We start from the raw sequence: 14130 nt of genomic DNA on the forward strand, positions 1-14130 counted from the left end.
ATCAATGTCTATAATTTACATCTAAGCAAGTGTGTGGACACCTCAGCAACTTCAACATAATGATGTGGACCTGAACTGAATTTTTTATTTGTTGGTCAATTTATTTCATTACTATAACAAGTTTCCATGGGGAGATAAGATGACAATTCTACATAACAATGTACAATATGTGAACACGTGCAAAGGCATATCCTAATTATAAAAGCAGACAAAAACAGCATTAGAATATGTATATTTTTCTGTTGAGTAGATTGGTCCGCTATGATTGGACTCCTGCTGTAACTACTCACACATTTATTTATTCTCCTCGCAAATTGACTCTTTTCACCGTTCCCTAATTGGACAGGTTCCTATTGAACATCCCATAATAAGCCTCTAAATCTTTTTGCATCCATGCGAATGATTAACACTGTGGCAGGCTGTTAATACTTGCTTGAGTTATTTACCAAATCAGAAACATCAATTTCTTTTTGTTCCTCGCTTGAGCAGCATCTTCGTAATTGCTCCCCTTGCTTGTTAGTATTTTGTTCCCGTAACCTCCCTTATCATTAAAAATCTAGAAAGTTGCTGTCAGGAGGTGAAGTCATTTTTTATGTATATAGCCCACGGCGCAATCCGACGCGTGGCAAATTTGCAATTCGAGGCTCGTCTTCCCGCTCCTGTGATGCCGTTAATCAGGGTCCTGACTTTGTCTATGGAGGTCACGTAAGTCATATCACAAAAAAAATTTTCCCCACATTCGATTTTCTTCAACGCCGTCTTCTTACCGGAGGTGGTTAAATTTAAATCGATGACATCGGCGCCTTGAACAAGTCCCAGAATTGTTCCTCGTTAGAGCTCATGACTCACCGCCGCCGATTTTAACACCGATTTGTCACATGAAGCTCGCACCTCTCAACATTAGCCCATAGCACGTGTAGTATTGTGTGCGACGGGAGAAGAAGCAGGTTGGGGTTTCATATTGGCCCGGTGGATGTAGCGGTTCGTCATGGATGAGTCGTGCAAGCCAAATGCAATACAAAGTGTGATTGAGGTACAACACCTTTTTTTTTTTTTAAAGTGAAGGCTTCATCTATGTGCCCTTGTGCTGGGCTTAATCTGCTCACAGTCCCTTTTTCTTTTGATTTCTCGGTGTAATGGATTCGGAAAAGGTTTGAAATGATAAAATGGTGTTTGATTTGTGTGTTCCAGTAACAGTTTTTTTCCCCAGTTCATCAAACCAGTCCAAATGTGTTCTAAGATAGCACAGCCTTTCTGCAATATAAGAATGAATACTTTGTAAGAATGTTGGAATCTTGAAAAATACTTCTTTGATCACGAACCCTTCAATGAGGGAATAAATGATACCTAGTGTTGTTTCATTGCTGACCTCTTGTGGCTGGGGTTCATATCTCTGTGATAATGATTTGATAAGCATAAATCATAATTACCTCACCAGCAGAGGTTGACTTATGCACACTCAGAAGGCATCTCAGGTGAGGAATGTTTCCCCTGCCTGCTTGTCGACATTTAATTAGCAGTTGCCAACAATATAAAGTGCCCGTCTACTCCAGCAAATGTTAAACACAGCAGAAAAGAGAAAATAATAATCAGAAGGTAAGAAAAATATAATTGAAAAGTTAATAGCGACGGTCCCAAAATGAAAATTGTGTAGCGGCGCATCATTCCGATTACATGCAGACAGATTTATTGACTGTCTCGCAGGAAGGAGAAATGGTCTTCATGCCTGCGAGTACATATGTGCACACGTGAATGTGAGTCATGTTCTAATGCTGGATGAGGCTGGGTAAGCTTGGACCCATGTGGTACAAATGCATCATACAGTCTGCCAGACAACACCAGTCTGTCGCACCAGAGTCTCTATATAAACATACTGTTTGTCCCGTCTGCAGTGCCAATGGACTCAGCCCAAAGCAACATTCACTCTGCAACTGCCGTCAAAATGAAGTGACGAATGTTTAGCTTGGTTGATTAGTTTGTGTTTGACGGTTCAGGCCATGAGTGGTGTTGTGTATAAGTGTTGTGTATAATTGCCTCAAAATAAGGCTCTAAAGACCCCATGCAGTTCGGTACAAGCCGCACTTGTCCAGTTCCTGAATGGCTCCCTGGAGTAGACAAACTCAAAGCCCTTTCCCCCCCTCCTCACCCTTCAATACAGTCAGAAAGGTTATAGAACCCCAAATCTTGAAACCACTTCTTTTATGTATCACTACTTTCTTTTCAATGGCACTCATGTTTTCTTTTCTTACATTTTGTTCATTCGTACTGGTTTAGAAGAAAGCCCATTGACTGCTTTCTGCAAAATTTACCAGTCCATTTGTCAAAAATATAATTACTAAACTTGTATAGTTGTGTGTATTTGAATAAGACAATAGACGCACTGACTCTGTAATGATAATATTCACTGTATTAGCAACAATTTGAAAGCAGTTGCACATCCAAAAATACTGAAAAAAAATATTAGAATTGGACTTTGTGGTAGGCTATTATAGTGACATTCTTCTGTTTGAAACTTCCAGCATTTCTTGTCCTTACATCCACAGTGTGTGCAAAATACTTTGGCTTGCTGTTGTGTAGGTTCTGCTTGTGAGGCCGGACGAGACACAACATGGCCCTAGGGTGCGATAGGTCCGAGTTATGCTTGCAAAACAACAACGGTGCTCTCGTGTTCACCCGCATGACGCATACAGATACAAGATAAACTGCAATCCTCCATTCACAAAACCTTCCACATGCTCACACCAAGCGTGCGGGGGGAATTCAGGAACTTCAAAACATGTCCGTCCAGTTTCTTTCTTTTTTTTCTTCTCTATTTTCAACCCTCCCTGCTACCGTCAAAGATATAGTTACAACAAGAAGCTGAAAGATTTAGCCATGGGCGGACAAGGGAGCGCTCTGTTACCTGGTCAGCAATAACTCGGATTTGCGACGCCGTAGGTCCCCGCTGGGGTTCGAGCATAACAAAGACAACGGGATTAGCTTTAATGCCATTAGGGGCATCTCTTGCGTAGCAGGACTCCGCTAAACTACACCTGCGTTTGCAATCACCAGGAGGAAATGGGTGGGAGTGAACTGAAGCCCACTAAGGACCAATTGAAGTGCGCTGTTAACCACATTTAGAGACGCGCCATTGCAAACAAAAGGGATGCAACGGACTGCGAGGGCTTTCTTGTAATCTGGTAATGACTGGGAGAAGACTGGGTCAAGAAGATACTGGAATGAAACCAGCATTCGGTGCTCAGGCGGCGTTTTAAGAATGGAAAAGTCTCTCTGAGGTTGAATTTGACCATGCTGCTTTGCTTCGGAAGTCGCAGGAGAACTCGACACCCTCTTCAGTGGAGCGAAAAGGACTGCCTGCTCTCGGATGAGCCTCAAATTATTCCGAATCCGTGCTTCCTTGACACAGGTAAAGGTCACTTGGCTTTTTACGCATAAGCATAGACCTTGTAGTAACAAGTCAGGCAGAAATGGGGAAAATGGAGTGTCAAAGGCGTCATATGGAAAGGTTTTGATTGACATGCTGAAGTGCGCTGTCATAGACGACCTGGAAAAATGCCGCAGATGCTTGTAGGTGTTTTCATTCCAAGACAAAGCAAAGTGATGGTACTCGCGAAGCAAGTTACTCGCATACATGGCAGGAACTACAGCATGTGACGTGTTTCTAAAGTTCCTGCTGTCCTTATTGGTTTTTAAAAATAGTAATTAGTTAAGATTAGTCACCATTTTGATGGGTCATAGAGGGCCAGGCTTTGATCCAGTTTTACAGCATTATCCGAATATTGCTTCATCATTCACGCTCTCGAAGATTAAATTAACCACCTGGATGACTGAGAATTTACGTCACTGTATTAATTGCGAGATAATGCTTCTGATTAAATATATTTATGCCATCGACAGTGGGTGTTCGTACCTCTTTGTTTATCCCTGTTTTTATGAATGAAGCCTGATCCTGCAGAATTACTTTTTTTTTTTAATTCTAAAATCTAATCCTATAGCTTATATACCTCTCTGCATAACTTCACTGACATAATATTTCTCTGTTGCACACATTCAAACACGATGTATAATTATCGGGCAGGCTTTGTTTATCACATTTAGTCACAAGAAGGGTTTTATTGCTCCCGAACTTACTATATTTGACTTCTTTGTTTCCATCTTGGTTGTTTCATTTTCCACATATAAGGTTCAATACAGCCTAAAATGTTGCGCTCATTGTACTCACTAAAAGTTTGTGAAATGGCCCCTGTTGACCACAGTGGGGCAGTATTTAGGAAAAGAAAACTTTGTGTGCATCAAGTGCTGCTGAGTTGACCAGGACCTATTTAATCGCATATTTGTGTTTAAAAGTGTCAGTAAAGCCTCGGTGAACACAATTAAAATGCACTTTTCCTTCTGATTGCATAATTTGGTTAAATTAATTCAACCTTTTTAATTCCATTTGGAAATGAGCAGATAAGTTCAGCTGTTTAACATAATGCCTATTAATGTTGTTTTTCACTGGTTTTAAGAATAAGACTTTTATAGCTGACGGCCATGGCCCAAAACCACACATGTAGGTTTTCTGCAGTGTTGTCTATTCCAATGACTTTGTGACATCTCTCAATCCTTTTATCATTCACTTTTAGATGGAATTTCTATTCTTCAGATACTTCCTTTTCAAGTACGTTCCCAGATGTTGATTTAAACATGTTTAGGACTCATGTTTGTGTGCATTTGTGTGATGGTTCCTCTTGGGGTTATCCCTCGCTCTGGAGAATTCACCGGGTTGTGTGTTGGGAGCCTGTGGGATCCACTCCTTGTTTTCCATGTTTCCCGAGGGTTGGAAGGCAGCTAAAAGTTCAAACAGACACACACTCCCTCATGCTCGGCATGGCAAGAGCTCGGAGATTAAGGGGTTTGTCTGCTCCGGCAGCAACAAGGATTCTCTACCGCTTGTAACTTTGAAAAAAGTATTTGTTTTTTTTCTCTCATAAACCTTTTTTTTATATTGTGCGCTACACAGTAAGTTGGATATGGAGTTTCTTTTTTCTTAAGCTTCTTGTGCGGGACAGGTACAAAACAATGTGAGAAAGCCAGTACCTCTGTGCCTGTGAGGGTGTGCAGTGTAATGAAGCCACAGGATGCAAGTGGAAGCACAGATTTGGTCCAATTGGTTTGAAGCTTTTCCCATGTCAAAGGTGAAGGATTTTGATGCATTGGAATTCGGTTTTGAAGTAAAGGAATTTCACTTACTCATGGGCAGAGTGACTTGGAATTGGCTATGAGCTTCCATGACTTGAAAGAGCCTCAGCTTGTGAGAGTGCCATGCTTTTTCTTAGCAGTGGGACAGTGGATACTACCCTGAGGACTACAACGTTCAGCCAGCAGCAGCAGGGAACAACATTGTACCAGCTCTCAGTCATTTTGAATGAGTCTCAGGGAGATGAGCTGCTGTCAGAGGGAATGGGTCGGGACATCCACGCCCAGGCTGAGCAGCGTCAGCCAAGAGGAGAAATAATGAGCGTACCTCTAATGGAGAACAGCCCGAGGCCGGGCAGGGCACGACAGGAGCTCAACAGGTCACCCTCCCTGTGCCGTGCAGGTACAGCTGGGGGGTATTGTGTGGAAGAGGGGGAAGAGGGAGTAAAAATGAAGACTGACTGGTTTCTGAAGCAGCCCTATAGGAATTGTTCACTGTTAAACAGGGACGAGGCACAGGTTGCTGTTCTGACAGACAGCCACAAGAACTACATCCACAGCTCGGTCACGCTTCCTGCCCCAATCTGCAGGGATCATGGCTCTGTGGGGGGGCACAACTCTCTGCCCCGGGCCGTGCTGCGGAGGCCGTGCCTGGGCCAGGGCACTCTGGACAGGAGGACGCTGAGCATGTATGGAGAACCAGCCAAGCAGCAGCAGGAAACCAAAGTACTTGAACCACAGCTGAGGCTGCGGCGGCCTAGGAGTGTGTGCATGCTGGCTGCACCGGGATCTGTGCTGCCCGAGGTTCACCAACCACCCCGGGGGCAGAGTGCGGTAGAGGGAGTTCAGTTCAGGAGCAGGAGAGCAGAGATGAGGGCAGTGGATGGCCTCAGTGCGTTTCCAGCTCCACGACCTCTTATCCCTCCTGAGGTGACCCCCAGGGACCGCAGCAGGAGCTGGAAGCCAAGGCCCGTCAGCATGACTGTACTGGAGCTGAGGAAGAAGGGGTCTGAGGATGACTTGGACAGTCAGAGAGGGGCTGGGAGAGATGGACTGGGCTTCTTCAAAGGGGGCTTCAGGAGGTGGTTTGGTAAAACACAACAAGTGAAGAACAAAGACAGGGAAAGTGAAGATTCTGTGAGGCTGAATCAGTCTGACACTCCAAAGAGCACTCTGAGTTCGTTAAAACGCAGTCTGAGCCTGCGTATACGGAGGACTCGACCGCGAGATGTGGAATCAAAGCACTCTTTGCGAATTAAAAGTACAACAGAGGAGACAACAGTGCCCTCACGACCCTTCTCATACCTCACAGGAAGGACTCTGCCAATGCCTAACGAGAAGGTGGATGACAGGACTATGCAGTACATTAAATACCACAGCATGGGGAAGCTCAAAGTAATGGAGGTACCACTCTGCCCCTCAAAACTTTCCAAACCTGAACAGGAAGAACCCAGTATATGGCAGCTCATAGCCAGTCGTTTCAGGAGGAAAGAGCAGACAAACAGTGGCAAATGTGAACTGCAGCAATTCCAAAGTAAAGGCAGCAGCCAGTTTCCCCCGGGCCACAGTAACAGCTCCCAGTCAGTCACCATAGAGACTCCGGCAGGCATCAGCGCTCACAAAGGTCAAGGTAAGATCTCCAGAGTGCTGGGTTTATTTCTGAGTTTCATTCTCCCACCATTACCACCCCCCATTGACTTCACAGAAAGTTATAGCCCGTGTGAAACGCGGAAGTGTGCTTTTTTTAGGGGGACAGGCAAATGAGAACCACATGGGGAAATGCAAGCCTGGATGACTTTCAAATACAACTGGTTTCTTACAGTCTGCTTGGAATGTCTATTTCGGGGGGAACAGACTTTGCCAGTGCTTTCTTTTTTAATGTGTGAGCTGGGTTTGTAAGCACTAACGCAGCATTACTTGGCCCTGCACACTGCTTTTGAACTTAATGAAATGACTGTGGTCCAGCGGCGGTCGTGTGTGGACCCAGACTAGTACGGCTGACTGCTGCGGCTTAGAGCATTAGAGCAGTGGTAGTAAAGCAGTTAGTGGCTGTAGTGGGGATGCGCCTGGCAGAGAGCAGGGCTAAATTAACAACACTTACTGTACATGCATAATGGTGGAGGGAGCAGAGGACAGCATAAGCACTATGTTTAAGACGGCACCGTGTGTTGCGTCGCATCGATACAAATATATGTGATTTAATTGCTGTCATTCGGTATGTTTTCAGCCTCGGACTTTCCACCTTCCCCCCTGAAGCCCTCATTTGTTGTCCATGCCATGACAGCTAAATGGCTCGGCTAATGCCTGCCTGCACCTACGTAGCATTTATCCTCATTAGAACATGCTTTGAACGGTCAGTGCAAAAGTTCAATCCCCACTGCCACATTTGCTGTTTAATAGTTTCTCAGGTCACTTTTTTTCTCTGGCTCTCGGCTTGTATTTGTGTTCGCACGTGTCACGTCGTCAAGGAAACCTGTCTCTTCGGGGCAGTGTGCTAAGTGCTATTTGTCCACGCTCTCTCTCTCTCTGTCTCTCACTGCAGAGTTGACTCACTCAGCACTTGGAATGTAGGTGTGCCCATCGGCCCGAGAGCTGCAAGGTGCTCCGTGCCCTGGGCGGGGACTCGGCGCCTGCTGCTACCTGCCTTAAGTGTTTGCGGCTGGATTAACTATAGACAAAGCTGCATTTAGTCTGTAGGTGTATGGGTGATCTAGCTGACCTACTTTCTCAACTGTTTCTCTTTTGGATAAATTTTTGATATTTTTGTTTAACATTGTTGAAGCAGACAGGAGCAAGAACAAGATGTGGATGGTGGAAAACACCGCATTTGTACATTTCTACTTATTTACTTATAGTATATTATATATAGTATTTCCAAGCTTTGTGAAGTATCTGCCTGCTTTCCTAAACTACAGTTGTTGACAACCCGCTGACTGGAATCAATTAACTAAAGCTACCCAATAAACCCCACCTTTACAAGCTAGTCACAGACAGAATTCCTCAAATGCTTCTTCATTCTCAAAAGGTATTTCCAGTGCACCTTTTATACCGAGCGCCTCAGGTTGTTAAAAATGAGTTGAGTAGAGAGGTCCACGCTCTCCCAGCCTGGGACCCGCATTCCCCGGGGTAAGGAAGCTTAGCTAGAGGAAGTTGCGGAGTGAAGTTAAAAAAGATGTGCAGAGGCCGACCCTGCCCCCACCTGTAGATAAACACAGTCACGCTCTCTGCGCAGGGATCCGTGCGGGGGTCAGTGGAGCGCCCGGGCTGCTGCAGGAGCGCTCTGGGGGTGCAGAGGGCTGGAGGAGGGGCATAAAGTCATGAGATGTCTTTGGGGCTAATAAAGTCATGGGAATAGGGGTGCAGACAAGAATTCAGTCGTCTGAAAGAAATGGTCAGGAGTCAGGACAGGTCATTGGTGAGCTTGGACTGCAAATGAATCCTTATCTTGACCAAGTTTGCAGCACCTTTTTCAGCACAATATACTACCTCCAGTGAGATTGTGTTACATGGAAAACCTTCTCATAGCGACATGAAATTTAATTGCAAGTGTGAAAGATAACTCAAAACTTTGCCAGCGTTTTCATCTGTTCCTGTGTTAGATGATCAAAATATATTGTTTTCTTCCGTGACTTCTATCGATTTAAGGGATTTATCATCATGAGGCTTGCTTTGTTCCAAAATGAGCAACACAATCTTATTAGCAGTCATTTCGGTAGTGGCCCGCGACCCACTGAACATCATTGACAACCCCTGCTCTAAAATGCATGGGATTCTTGTAATGTATTTCAGTCTTCATTCAAATATTATTACTTGAACTTCTCTTTTTTTAACCTCCAGTGAACTGAATCTTGATTTCAGAACATATATTGCAAATCTAACCCCAATAACAACACACAAGGTCGAAATCACAGCTTCATATACAGTACATCCACACATGAAAAAGGTATCCTCATATTTATGTTGTCCATGTTTCTGTGTAGCTCATGTACCTCTAACTAATTTCCACTTGCTGCAGATGGCTTGTCATCTGACAGAACAGCATCGTAGTATTTAGTTTGCTACCTTATCATCACCTGCTAATAGGGGTCCACTGCCTCGGCGCAAAACCAACACGGTGTAAGGTATCGGGCTTCTCCAGCAGACAGGAAGCAGCTCAGTGATGCGTGCTTATCCTAACTCGCTGTGACTTGCCTCTGTCTATTAGAGAGTTTACCAAAAACTCCCCATGTGATCCTCTCCTCCTTTAGCTCCCAAAACTGACAGGAAATATATTCACGGCGATTTAAATTCCCTTTTTACCCTTCTCCTTCCATTTTATTTCCCGCAAACCACCGGCAGATTTATTTCTCCGTCAAGTTGAACTCGGGGCTTCTTTTTCAGAAACGGGCCATTTGAAAAAGATATGAATTATGCATTTTCGTCAGATCATCATAGCAGGCGCGGTGAATGTCGATAGATGGATGACAAAAAATGATCCAGTGTTAATGCCGTCTCTAAACGGTAAAACGATGCCGCAAATACACCCAACTTTGGAAAGTCGAAGCTTCTGAGAGAGAAGTCATTATAACTGCCACTGAGAAGAGGATGATGCTATGTTCCCTGCGAAATGCCGTTGTTTATGTTGTGACAAGCTGTTTTAAGTGTTGCTACAAGGTTAAGTAGATGTTTGACTTGGTATTGTGAGGTTTTGTTTGTTGACAACAAAACAGCATTCTTATCGCCATACGAGTTGTAAAACTGTAGGACTTGTGTCGATGTCTACAACTTTTAGTTCCGTGTCGCATCAACATGGACTCAATGTTTCTATGTGTTCAGTCTCGCTAACAATACATTTGATTGCGGTGTTATTTTCTTGTATTGGTGGTAACTGCCTTTGTTGCTGAACATCACGTATCGCGTTGCAGTTAATCGAAACTTGGTGGCTCCAAAAGTGGAAAAAGCACATTTCAAATAGTCCTATATGTATCATATCAAACGTTTAGGATAAAAGCATTGAGGCGCGAGACACAGAACCTGAAAGCATACATTTTTCCCGCCGTGATCATTTTTGCCATTTTTAGTTTTTTTCCCCATCTTCTCTTAGTTTTAATGTCAGAGTAAAAAAAATAGACCAAACTCACCCTTTGCAATGCTTTTTTTATGACAGTTTGTTTGCTAGTGAGTCAGAGATTTCCAGGAAATGGCTGGAAATACAACAGCGTGTTTTTCCCACGAAAATATTGGCATGTTGTGTATCCACGTGTAGCACGAAAGGCGGCCGAGATGACTCTGTAATCCTAATGTGGTCATTTCCTTTCTGAGAGACAGCCGTGGCTAAAGACTGGAGGCGAAAACACAGAGGTTTCTTTACACTTGCACTTGACAATATTTTTAAGCCTGATTTATTGTGCTTTGAACCACAAGAAACAAGACTAAATCTGAATACAGATGGCTTTTTTCACAAAGCTTCTAACATCCAAAATCCCTTTTGAGAAAATCTCTAACTATTATATCAACAACTTAAAACCATAAATTTAAACCTGGCTCTGTCCATTATTTAGATTTTGTTGCTGAGGCAATTTTGGCCATTTTCCTCATGTTAATGATGCTTGTCAGAAAGTCTGGCACCAAAATCCACCCCATGTTTCTGAGCACCGCGTGATCGCATTACGCGCCTTATCATTAGCTTGCATAACACAATCAGAGCAACTTGCGTTTGACGAGAATCAATGCTTATTTGTAGATAAACCGTGGCTTTGAGATCTTTGCCTTTCGGGGTGCCATCGAGCGGCACCAGAATGCGATTTCGCTTCCCTTGTTCGTGGCTGATTGGATTTGTCACTCAGTCGGTCTCGACAGATGCAAGACATTAGCGTTCCGAGGCTTAGCAAAACATGATCATAAAAGTTCTGAAGCTTTTGTAAACAGCACCAGAGAGGATGCTGAAGGCATGTTAAAAGTAGCCTGTTGAGGAATGTCGGTCGGCCGTGAGGTTGGCAAATGAGGGGGGTAAAAAATACTAATTGCAAGGTTATTCGCGCTCTGTAATTTACGGCGATGGGAAAGCGTTGGTCAGGAGGCGAGTCAGAGCCCCAGCGCTTGGTTCTGACCTCAGGGTTCTCTCATTTCAAAAACCACCGCGCTGCTTGTTCAAATGCACACTCTGCTGTTCTGTGGGTTCAGGACCCCGCCATGTATTCCTATGTTATTATGTGGAAGTCTAATACTGTGAATATTCATGTTATTCTTATACGCGCATGCTCATATGGAGGATTTATCTCTATCATTGGCAATGAATAGAATTTACCACCTAAACCTTTTTTAAACGTTCAACAGCACAACTGTGATTGAGAGCAATGGACTGGTTCTGCATTGGTCTGAACTAGTATTGTTTTTAAGGATCAAGCACAATCCAAATACCAAAATCTGCTAGTGAAATGAGCACTTAGTTCATGGCCAATAATCAGTGATTTTTACCGGGGAATTTTTTTTTTGAAATGATTTGATTTTAGTATCTCACTGCCACAAGTCGCTACATTAAAGGTCACACACTCTAATATTTCATTGGACCACCTTTAACTCTGATTATTGCACCCATTCACTGTGGCATTGTTTCAATAAGCTTCTGCAATCTCAAAAGCCTTCTGCAGGACATCCCAAAGAATCTATATGAGGTTTAGATCTGGACTCTGTGGCGGCCAATCCATGCTCCTGAAACTCTCCTTCACAATGTGAGCCTGATGAATCCTGGCAATGTTATCTTGGAATATGCCCATGCAGCAATAAGCAATCAAATGATGGAATAACCTGGTCATTCAGGATGTTCAGGCAGTCAGCTGATCTCCTTCTTTGGGCACATTGTGTTGCTGAACCTATAGACCTAACCAACTGCAGCAACCCCCAGATCAGAACAAGTTAAATCCAGGTTGTTGTTCTTGTTCAGACAGCGTAAAATAGAAATAATTGAAATAATAGGTCTGAAACTTTCTGAACCCACTGTAAGCACTGGAACTCGGCTCACGTTGTACTCCCACATGATCCCTTCTTTTGCGCTGAATGGACAATTTTATGCGAGCGGACATGAGCAGTGAAGTGTAAAAAAAAAAAAAAAAAAACTCGTATTTTTCCTCCCCGCAGAAGAGACAAAGGCGCTGGTGTCCTCTTCTGGGCATCCCGGACGCAAGGGCTCTCTGTTTCCATAGGCATTCTGGGACAGTAATGTGGGGCGGCTCATATTTAAAGAATGACGCAAAAAAACGGGGCACATGGAATCAATTAGGGGGGTTTGCGTTTTGGAACTGGGCTCTAAACTGGTGCACTGGCACAAAGTAGGGTGGCGTGGTGCTATTTACGAAACATTTTGGATAACAAATAATGTTTCGAGACGTGCTGATTGGGATTTTGATCAGTTTTACATAATGTTGGCCCGGTGTGAACCCCGATTGAGTATTCCCAATTTGGTTTCAGTCACTATGGCAACTGAAGTAAAGTAGAGATGCACATGGCAAGAGAAATAAAGCATGTTTTCTATTTTTGCGTACACTGCTAGCTTAAAGGGGTACTTTGGTCTGCTAAAAGGTTTCCAATTTACCCTTACATTTACCCGTTAAAAATGCAAAAAAATATGGTCCAAAACACATTCAGCTGCAGCTTTTGCTAAAATCTTGCACATTGTTTTGCTCAGAAGTTCCCCAGTTGTATAAAGTTTTCCTTTTAGATATGAGAATTCCCCTTCATTCCTCTGTTTGATGGATTGTTTGCAAATCTTGCTGTGCCTCTGTCTGCTTCCTCCGCTATGCTCCCCTTCAACCCAAAACGTGCACAACAGGCTTATCCTGCTTCTGGGTGATCCTGTCCAAAGCTAGTTCAGGATCTGTCAAAGCGGCGGACACGTATCTCCATGGGAACAATACAATCTCTCAAATCTCAATACATCTCCACTGTGCCGAGCCAGCCTCGTCACCCCTCGTGTCTCCCCGCCGTCCGGGGTGGATAAATGGTGTGGTTATGGTCTATGATAAGGGACTGTGCCGTTCCAAAGGTGGCCGGGCGTGTGTCACCGTCCGAAAAAGTCCATTCCGCTGTTGGCCTTTGGTGACATTTCATTCGGCCGTACGGTAATCAATGCACTGGCCTTTGTCCGAATGAATCCTGGAGTAGAAGTGTAAAAAATGTGTCCCTCAAAATCAGAAATATGATGTGCCAAGCTGGTAACATTTGGGCTTGATGGATAAAAAAGGTTATACGTCAGCCATGCAGAAGTGCAATGAGGCGGCGTAGATGTTGGCACGACTGATCTATTTGAGACAGAAGTGGCAGCAAAAGGTCTCCAGGAAATTTGTTGTTAATGTAAGTTATGTTGTATTGGAGAATGGGGAAAAAAAGTGTTGCAGATGTATTCATAGTCATTTTTAGCTGCTGCAATTGATGAAGTGAGCCAAGTCAAGTGTACTTTGTAATCTACTGGAGCACATTGTCAAAGGCCAGAGGAGAGTGCTACACTGCTAATAAAGCCTGCCGAAAACTCCTGAAGGACCTATTCTGTCGCAACAGTCTACTTTAATGCTCAACTATTTTGTGACCTTTTTGAATTCATAGCTTTCTATTTCCACACTATATTTCATCGGGTCCCTGTCAGGTTACTTAAAGGAACGGGCCACCGTTTTGCCATACTGCGATATGTTCTTTCCTGAGCTTAGACGAGTTGATGCGTACCTGTATATTATGTATATTCCTATAGCTCCACGGGCACGCAAAAAGACCAGACAGGTACGCATCAACTCGTCTAAGCTCAGGTAAGAACATATCTCAGTATGGAAACACGGTGGCCTGTTCCTTATTCTCTGGAAGCCGTTGTCGATAAGTACTTCTTACGGTAACAAATGCTTCAGATAGCAATACTTTTAGCGTAGGAAAACCCCCTCAGAGAATGATCTAATAACTTAATCCAAAGTGTTTGTCACAGTGCACTCC

The 14130-nt window shown here is 43.8% G+C and overlaps 2 protein-coding genes across 2 annotated transcripts in view; both read left to right on the forward strand.

The window, feature by feature from the left end:
• LOC306972496 (arf-GAP with GTPase, ANK repeat and PH domain-containing protein 3-like) overlaps positions 1-14130 on the forward strand; it is a 156121-nt gene that overhangs the window by 52549 nt on the left and 89442 nt on the right. The gene's annotated exons all lie outside the window — the stretch shown is intronic.
• On the forward strand, positions 4527-7905 carry LOC306972514 (uncharacterized protein). The gene has a single exon (XM_079569175.1). It carries the CDS (start codon positions 5305-5307, stop codon positions 6940-6942), a length of 1638 nt encoding a protein of 545 aa, XP_079425301.1. The 5' UTR covers positions 4527-5304; the 3' UTR covers positions 6943-7905.

The sequence above is a fragment of the Gobius niger genome (assembly GCF_951799975.1).
Source record: "Gobius niger genome assembly, chromosome: 13".
Classification (NCBI taxonomy): domain Eukaryota; kingdom Metazoa; phylum Chordata; class Actinopteri; order Gobiiformes; family Gobiidae; genus Gobius; species Gobius niger.

Bases quoted from the DNA above. Each gene is read 5' to 3' on its own strand.
- LOC306972514 (XM_079569175.1), top strand. From the start codon at position 5,305: ATGCTTTTTCTTAGCAGTGGGACAGTGGATACTACCCTGAGGACTACA.